At 45.4% G+C, this 9,473-nt stretch overlaps 1 protein-coding gene across 1 annotated transcript; it reads left to right on the top strand.

Annotated features, from left to right (window-relative positions):
* The first annotated feature begins 1,869 nt into the window (after nt 1–1,869).
* Nucleotides 1,870–8,596, top strand: LOC122168803 (1,25-dihydroxyvitamin D(3) 24-hydroxylase, mitochondrial). Its single transcript, XM_042834406.1, is given in 15 exon segments — nt 1,870–1,920; nt 1,922–1,972; nt 1,975–2,016; nt 2,018–2,101; nt 2,200–2,390; nt 2,605–2,698; nt 3,597–3,693; nt 4,475–4,566; nt 5,239–5,350; nt 6,187–6,332; nt 6,605–6,771; nt 6,930–7,008; nt 7,398–7,592; nt 7,680–7,791; nt 8,003–8,596. Coding segments are annotated over 14 exon segments (1,512 nt in total). The 3' UTR covers nt 7,791; nt 8,003–8,596.
* The last annotated feature ends 877 nt before the right edge of the window (nt 8,597–9,473 follow it).

The raw sequence follows: 9,473 nt of genomic DNA, 5'->3' as shown, positions 1-9,473 counted from the left end.
GTAGGAAGAAGTGAAGGCTGAAAATGCCCTTAGAACTGCACTTTACCAGAAGTTGAGGCAATCATTAGCTCTCAGCTCCAGGCTTAGTGGAGCTACAAATACACCAGCTTCCCCGTCAGAGAGTTACATCACGACCACAGAAGTTAAGTAAAACCTTTTCCATTCTGTAACTTAAAAACAGCTTAATAGAGAAGATTTCGTATTAACAGGGTGTTTTCTTCCCCATCGCAGAAAGGAACATGGAAAAATTGACCTGTGTCCACTTTAGTCTTGACTTGTCTATTCCAAAGTCTTCTAAAGAGCTCATTTCACAGTCTCTAAGCTGCGACCCTTCACTCGAGTTCATTCTGGTTCCTTAAATAGACAGGTGTCCACGAAGCACACAAACTGTCTCTTCTCCCCTGGTTTCTCAGAAGAACTTATTGAACAACTGCACTCAGTTGACAAGGGCATAAGATGTGCTTTCAGTAGAACTGGTTTAAAGAAAACAAATCACAAAATACCAACTTCTTGTTGGGGCATTTCCTTAAGAAATGCACAAACCTTTGAACCAGCTTTAATCTTCAAGCCCACTCTAGAATAGGCTCTGATCTTGTGGGCTACATGGTGTGATCCCAGGGAAGGGAATCACATGGAGGGGGAAGGACGTATAAAAGTGATAGAAAAGCTCTGCAATGACTTGTCATGCTCTTGCACATTTTTCTATGTGTTGATCACTGCCACCTTGGTCTATCTATTGATTTGACTGTGAGACGTGCCTTTATGTGTGTCAGATTCAGTGTCAATTCTGTCTTCTGTCTCCTTCTCTGCCTTATGTCCAAAACAGCCATGTGCACCACAGCGTCTCACTGTCAGACACTTAAGCAGAGGGGATTAAGAGCTGAGTCACAAAATGCAACTGGAGAATGATGAAAAAGATGGTGTGGGGCAGGGGAAAATCAACTTCTCGAAGAAGCATATCCTGGAAATTCTCTGGTTTACAGGCAGCTTTCTGCCTTGCAGCAAGATGCTCAGCCTGCCTGACTCCTCTTGCAAAGAGAGGGCAGAGCTGAGTGTGCAGGTGTCCTGAGCTGCTGTACTTGTGCTTCTGCTCCATCTGCCTCCACATGGAAACCTTTAGCTCTCCCTGAGTGTTATTCTGCAGATTCCGTACAGGAGACTCGTGGCAGCAAATGATTTTTTGTGTCAGAATTTAATGGCTGCCAACACTAATAGTGAAGGGAATTTTGCCTTCCCAGGTGATTCACTCTTATGCCCTTTCCATAAATAAATGGTTAGTCAGCCAGATAAGAAAAAAGCAGTCCAACCACCAAAACTTGCTCTTCCTCCGTCCCTTCATTTTTTATTCCATCATTTCTAAGGGGAAATTCTGAAGGAAGACACACAGTCAGTCACTTGGCACTGCAGTACAAACACCACAGCCCTCCCCACTTCGTACAGGTGCACCCCAGACACTTTGCACAGCCAAAAATAAATAAATAAATAAATAAATTGAAAATAAAAAAAGAGAGAAAAAGAAAGGGAGAAAGGGGAAAGAAAAGTTTATGAGCCCGTGCGTACGAGCAGGAGGCAGCTTTGCAAGCTGCACGGGGTCCGTACCTGGAGCGCTGGCAGCCGCCTGCCTACCGCCGTGCCGGGACCGCGGCCACGGCCGCCCCCGGCAGCCCCGCGGCCGGTACTTGCCCGGCGCTGGCCCTGTGCCCTCCTGCCTCGCTTGAACCCTTTGTGAACCGCTTGCCCCGCAAACTCCACGCCAGCCGGCCCCACCTCACCCCACCCAGGGCTCTCATTGGCCCCGATGAAAGTCCAGCGAGCCTCCCTGCTGCTATATATATACATATAGGCGAATAGGCGGCCGTCGGTGCCGCTATGGGAGGCTTCAGCATCCTCCTTCGCTCCGCCGCCCTCACCTGCGGCCGCGCCGCTCTCAGCCCCGCCGGGCGCGGATGCTCGGTGCCGCGGGCGGCGTCCGCGCTGTGCGCACTGCGGGGCCGTGGGCATCCCCTGGCCGCGCTGCCCGGGCCCCCCCAGCTGGCCGCTGATGGGCAGCCTGCCCGACGTGCTGTGGAAGGGGGGGCTCAAGAGGCAGCACGAGACGCTGGTGAGCGCGGAGGGATGGGGATGCTGCGGGGCGGGGATGAGGGTCGAGGCGGGTGCGCCCCGCACTCATCGTGGGGGATTCTTTTCTGCGCCCCTCAGGCTGAGTATCACAGGAGGTTTGGGAAGATCTTCCGCATGAAGCTGGGGGCTTTCGACTCGGTTCACATCGGAGCCCCCTGCCTGCTGGAATCTCTGTACCGCCGGGAGAGCGCCTGCCCGCAGCGCCTGGAGATCAAACCCTGGAAAGCCTATCGGGACTATCGCGACGAGGGCTACGGGCTGCTGATCCTGTGAGTGACAGGGGAGGTGCGGGCGCGCTCACCGCTAAGCGGGGCTCGACGCTAAGCGGGGCTCTCCGCGGTGATGCTGCGGGCAGCTGCGCTCTGTAACAGCCGGAGGACCGGGATTCGCTGCCCGGAGCCGCCGCACGGAGCTGCGTCCTTGCACGTGTCGTATGTGTGTGTGTCTTAATCCTGTATTCTCGCTGCTTTTACTTACATCTAGGGAAGGAAAGGACTGGCAGAGGGTGAGGAGCGCCTTTCAGAAGAAACTGATGAAACCCAAGGAGGTGATGAAACTGGATAACATGATCAATGAGGTACTGTTCCTTCTGTCCCCCCGTGCCCCTGGAAACCTGGGGGGGAAAAAAAGCAGATCGAGGGGTTCGGTTTGCTGGGTAGCTGCTGGTTTGCTCTGTGGTGGTAATGCTGTGAGTTCATACTCAGAAATCGCTCTGGGAATAATGAGTTGCAAACAAATTATCAGGGTCAGATCAAATGTGAGTCCACACAGCTCTCAGGGATTAGGAGTGGAAACGGTGCTGGGAGTCAGCATTGGAAAGCTTTACTGATAGAAGACTGGGACGTTGTGAAGCAGCTGAGTGGCTCTTTCAGAAACCTTCATTTAAGATTTCAGTCTACCACATTAAGAATCAAAATCTCTTTGTGTCTCTGGAGGCTATAGCTGTTAATATCCTCAACTGCACAGAACACCACCAAAATTCCACAATGACACGGGCTCCTGAAGAGAGTTTTTGCTTACTTTTTCTTTTTCTTTTTCTTTTTCTTTTCTTTTCTTTTTTTTTTTCTTTCTTTCTTTTTTTTCTGCTTTTCCCTCTTCATTCTTAGTTTCCTTCTGCCAGGGAACACCTCTCCAACCTCCACACTTCTCACTGAGTTTGAGGAGCATCTGTGATAAACAGCTTAAACTTCTTTGTCATGAAACTGTTGTCCCAGGGTCAGACTGAAGCATTTCATCCCTGTGGAGGAAAGAAAAGATCAGTACACAGAATTACAAACAGTAATAGCTTCAGAGTCCTGTAAATCCAAATGTGTTAACATGGGAAATAATACTGTTAAAGGAACAGGAAACACAAGAAATTCTGTCTTATGCAAGATTGCTATTTGAAAGACAGATGTAATGTGAAATCACAAAGGATTTTTATCAGTTGATATTGTCTTTATTCCCTTTTCTTCTTTCTTCTCTTCACCATGTAGGTGCTGGATGACTTCATGTATAGAATAGATGATATTTGTAACCCCAGAGGACAAATGGAAGATGTATATTCAGAATTCAACAAATGGTCATTTGAAAGTAAGTGGCTGGGTGGTTTATTTTTGACTGAAAACAATACTCATTTTGTACCTGCTGAGACATTTCAATTGAAGTGTGATCCATGATGACTGGATGGTAATTGTTTCCAAACTATCAACTGTAATATCATGAAAAATACGCTGCCAAAAAGCCAGGGGACCATCATTATGTGCCAGATCCATCAGCTGTTACACAAACTCTTCAGTTCTGGACAGTTACCTGTGTGGCTGAGTGAGTTCTGCAGACCTGTCAGTTCACAGCTGGCTCATCTCAGCAACCTGTGTGCTGAGCTCCTGAAAATGTGGGGTTTGGTTTTGTTTTTCCGCTCTCAGTGGTGATGGCTGCTTTTGGAAAGGGAGGAATAGGAAGTGACAGCTCTGAAAAAAAGTTATATATAAAAAGCTAGTGGAAAGAGGTGGAAGGCAGTGGGCTGTGGGATGCTGCCAGTGTTAGCAAGTGGTTTCTGGCAGTAGAAGAAGCTAGAACATGCTGGACTAGCTGGCCTCTTCAGGCCCTCTTTACCTGCAACTCAATCCTCTTCAGTAGGGCTGCCTACTATTTGGCTGAATATGCCAACCCTGTCTTCTTGCAATGAAAGTGCTCCTACAAGGGCTGGGGCAAATGCACAGGAGGTGTTTTGAAGTGCTGATCTCACAGGTGTGTAACACAGAGCAGAGAGCATTTTGCAGAAGGATAACAAGAGCCACAGCCTGACAGCAAGTGGTGGACACTGTGCCCCGTTTCTTTTATACCAGCTCATGTTAATGTTGCTCAACAACAGGTATCTGCCTGGTGCTGTATGGAAAGAGGTTTGGTCTCCTACAGCGGGATGTAGAAGAAGAAAGCTTGAATTTCATCAAGGCTGTTAAAACGGTATGGAAGAGTCTTTACCTGGGACTGTACTGATTTTCTGCCCTTGCTGCTGCTGTGAGGATACTGATTTGGGTCAACCATTTTTTTTCTGGGAAAAAAAAAATCCCAGAAATTTCTGGGTAATCCCCAAAATACAGTTGTCAGGTTGGCCAGTTAACTTTCCTCTCCCTCAGAGATGCTTGTTGTGCAATGCTGCTGTTTGTAGAGTGGAGCTGTGTGGGATTATGCAACCTGGCTGGGTTTGGAGGTTAGTCATTCTTGCAAGCACACCTGCTGTGCATCTTGCTGCAACTTGGACTCTGGTGATATTTATCTCCCTCATTTTAGCCATCCAAAAGACCTGGTCTGGCCCAGCTCTTGGTTCCCTCTTTTCTCAAGGGACAGAGGCACTACTAAAGGGTGACTTTCCCCTTTCTGAAAGGGGTGCCTAGAACAGATAGGATGAACCACCCTCAGCAGAAATCTCTTACTGTCCACTAGCTGTGCTTAAATTTTAGCTGGATATGCTCTAAGCAGGATGAATCCTATCCTTTCTGTCCAGGATGGAAAATCTGCCAGAATCCCAACTTCCTTGTGAAAATTACCCTTACAGTCCTGTTACTTTACTGTCTATTTTTGCTCACAGACTACAGATAGATTTTTAAAAGATTTCAAAACCTTACTCCATCGCAGATGATGGCTACTTTCGGAATGATGATGGTGACACCCGTGGAACTTCACAAGGGTCTGAACACAAAAGTCTGGCAAGCTCACACTAAAGCATGGGATGATATATTTAAAACAGGTTTGTTTTTGAAACACAACTTCTTTCCTTTCTGTTCTGTTTCCCTCTTGCTGAAATGCTTTTTCTTCATACCTGTTACTGCCCTACGCTGCTGTTAATTGCTCAGATTAAGACACTTTTACTGCAGCTAACCACGAACCTATTCTAAGCGAAGAGCACAGTTTTCTCATGACTGACACTTAGTTGTGTGGCAATATCCAGTCCTCAGGGAACCCCCAGAAACTTGGAAGCCAGTAAAATTTTTTTAAGTCCAGTTTAATCTGTTGTAAAGTAAACAGGCTCAGAGTGAGTGATGTATTTAGGGGCAAGATATACAAAGCCTGTGAGGGAACTTCCCTCGTAGGGTGCCCTTGAGAAACACAAAGTTTTACATGCAACAAAAATCTGTTTGCTTGAAAGGAAATGTACACAGAAATTTGGCATTTATCGTTTCCTTCCCATGGTAAATCAAAAGCTTATATTTCCCCTTGGGAAGTCTGAGTGCTAGGAGTTCTTTGATTCATTAACACCTTAATCTGCTTTGAAAATCCAAGACGATAAATTTTATGTGCTTGTATTTCTTTTGCTAAGTATGTCACTGCACACATCAGTGATTTCCTCTCCTGACTTTAGAATGGGGAATTCCTAATAGCTTACAGGAGGTTTTTCTGTACAAAAGTGACTTTTGTCTAAAAAGTGAGAACAACAGTATTTACTCAGCATAGTTTTCCACTCCTGATAAAGGAGCACAGATCGGTGTCCTCTATCAAAATCATGCATGTGAGACCTGTTTTTGATTTTATATTTACAGTAGTAGTGCTTTTTTCATTAATTACCTCCTGCTACTCCCTCTTCAGCCAAGCACTCCATTGACACTCGGCTGGAAAAGCACTCTGCAAACCCTCAGGAGGATTTCCTGTGTGATATCTACTCTGGAGGGCAGCTTTCCAAGAAGGAGCTATATGCCACCATTGCAGAGCTCCAGATTGCCGGAGTTGAAACGGTAAACCTGGTTCCAAGATCTTAAAATCAGCATCCTTCCAACTCCCTGCTTTCTTCCACAATCTAACCATCACAAAAACTGAATGTGAGCTAAACCTGTGGTTGCTTCCATGGCCTGAACTCCTGGAGAGCAACTGGGATGACTCCTAATCCCTTCCCTTACAAGCTGCCATAAGGCAGTGGCCAGCAGTAAATATGGCTTTGAACTTTTGGTGTCTTCTCGTTTCTGTCCCTGTAAGTGGAAGCCTTACATTTCTGCTTGTTTTATTTCAGACAGCCAATAGTTTGCTGTGGGCTTTGTACAACCTTTCACGCAATCCACGCGTTCAGCAGAAACTTCTTCAGGAAATACAAAGTGTTTTGGCTGCCAATGAGAGCCCAACTGCTGAGAGCATTAAGAAAATGCCCTACCTAAAAGCATGCCTGAAGGAATCCATGAGGTAAAATTCTCCAGTAATTCCTGAAAAGCACGGTGACCACAAAGTTCTATCAGCTGATGTGTACTGATTTTGTGCCCTTTATTGTTTAGGGTAAACTATCATAGATTACAGGAAGAAAAAAGGCTGAAAATCTGACACATGTTTTTCTTTTACTGCAGATTAACACCATCTGTGCCATTTACCACTCGCACTATCGACACAGAAATGGTTCTAGGAGACTATGTACTACCTGAAGGGGTAAGCCAAATAATTTACTTTATTACAATGTTTGATGACTTGTCCTGTAACCACTGACATTTCAGTTTGAAAACAACTCTGCCAAAAGATGGGTCCCAGCACCAGGAGAAGAATTTCCACAAACTGAAAACCATTCCTCCCTGCATAGTATTGGATTTAGACAACAATGTTTCAGTGTTCTATTTCAAGAATTTCCTTCAGACTTTTTAACTGTTTTCTGAAGAAACTGTGACCTTTTTCTCTGAATTTATCCTCAGAGAACTGCATGGCTTCAGAGGAAACTGCCACACCTTCACTTTTGCTGTATGTTTTTTCCATAAACAAACTGATTCACTTGTTAGCTCTGAGGCGATTCCTAACGGAGATTGCCTCTGTTGCTTTGTTTACAGACAGTGCTAATGATAAACAGCCATGCCTTGGGCTGCAATGAAGAATACTTCAATGGCTGGGCTCAGTTTAAGCCAGAGCGCTGGCTGCAGAAGCACTCAATAAATCCCTTTTCCCATGTCCCATTTGGCATCGGGAAGCGGATGTGCGTCGGCCGTCGCTTAGCAGAGCTGCAGCTCCACTTGGCCCTGTGCTGGGTAAGCGCTCCCTCACTGCTGCTTTACACACTCCACCTCGCCAGCCCAACGAATTAAAGCCTTCTAACTGAGATATTTGTGCTTCAGATCATTCGCAAGTACCAAATTGCAGCAACCGACAACAATCCAGTAGAAACTCTGCATTCAGGAATCCTGATCCCCAGCCGGGAGCTGCCCATCGCGTTCCACAGGCGCTAAGGTATGAGCACGAGTGTCTGCTGGGTGCCTGATTGCCTTCCACAGCCCCTTTAAAATTCACCTAGATCCGAATGTAAGAGAACAGATGATCATCTGTGCTCCCACAGCTTGAGATTTATTAAACGCTGTCACGTTACATTCCTTAAAGCACAAACCATTCTGTGTGCCACAAAAGGAGATCACAACGGAGATTTTTTTTCTTCTTAATACAGCCTGCAACCTGACAAGTGACAGTCCTACTGCTGCCTTTCCCGAAGAAATTCACAGCCCAGGAAAGCCATAACCTGTGGTAACCCATGGAGAAACTGCAACACACGTCACTCAAACAATTGCTAAGACAGAAACAGCACCAACAAAAGCTCCCCAATTGGAATTCTCTTATTGGAAAATGTGGATAGTTAGTTCAGCTGTACACAGCAACGTTAAAAGGAAAGAAAAATGCTATGCACATTCACATAGCTATGGGAATGCACTGGTTTAGTGCAGCAGGACCGTGAATGACAGAGCTTCATCATGAGCTGTGGAGTGTCATACAGCTGTTGTTTGAGCATAGGGAAACTATGATGGATGCAAGCCCTGCCAGGGGAGCAGCAGTCACTGCTACGCTGGTCCTGTTAGCTCAGGAATTTACTCTGCTTAGCAAACTTAACACCAGGGCTTAAAAATTGGATTACTGAAATAAGTACTTAAAGTTATTCACGCCCGTAATAGAAGGGAAATAAGGATGAAGCTATATAGTGGGTTTATTCCTTGTGCCTGCACAGTGCTTCAGTTTGAACATTTGCAGTACTGTGCCTGCAATGCAATCTGCTTACACCACAGGGTTTCATGCGTTCAACTCCCATCACTCCCTCACAGCAAAATATTAGCTGCCTTTTTTATATGAGAGGCCTTATTCAGTAATGGAATTGCTGGAATCCTATGGGTTCTGCCATTATTAGATGATGATTATCCTAACAGGATAGTTCCTTCAGCAGATCAGTGATACAGAATGCATGTCTAAAGCATCACAAGAAATGAGGAACCTAACCATTTCCAAGGGCTCTATTATTGTGGAGGTTACAATACCTGTATCTATGGGTTAAAGACATCACTGCCCTGCATGTGTGCCATATATCAGCTATTGTGGTCACAAGTGTGCTTTTCATAAGATACAGTTTCAAGTGAAGGTTTTAATGCATACACCCATGAGTGATCATTTTGATTTTGTTATATTCTGACATAATGCAGTTCTTAGCGTTTGTTGTCTCCTATGGCATTTTGTTTGTTTTCCTCTAGTGTTAGTTCAAACATTTGAACGTGTCTATATGCCAATTTATTCAGCAACCTGTGCATTGTTTGAATCTTTACAGCCAGTTTTGTAATACTCAGTTTTGTAATAAAGATATTTTTTTTTCTACAAATTGTCATCTGCAGTATTATGCTACAGTCTTCATGTTGTTACAGAAATCTTTCTTACCTGTCACGGTAATTTTGTGTGGGGAAAATATCCCTGTGATCCTCCCATACCTGCATCTCTCACCTCTCATTGGGATTGAGCTTACAAAATCAAGTTAATTTAATTCAACCCCCCCCAAATTTCTGCTTTATGATACCTCCTAGCGCTTGATTTGTGTTCTGTAATCACAACACAAGAAACAACTTGGGGAGAAGCTGATAGAAAACCTCAATCCTGATCACCAG

This window comes from Centrocercus urophasianus, unplaced genomic scaffold (genome assembly GCF_019232065.1).
Source record: "Centrocercus urophasianus isolate 14NV4802_14NV808 unplaced genomic scaffold, USGS_Curo_1.0 seq_46, whole genome shotgun sequence".
NCBI lineage: Eukaryota > Metazoa > Chordata > Aves > Galliformes > Phasianidae > Centrocercus > Centrocercus urophasianus.
The sequence above is the reverse complement of the archived record's forward strand: the minus strand, read 5'-3'. Positions and strand labels throughout refer to the sequence as shown.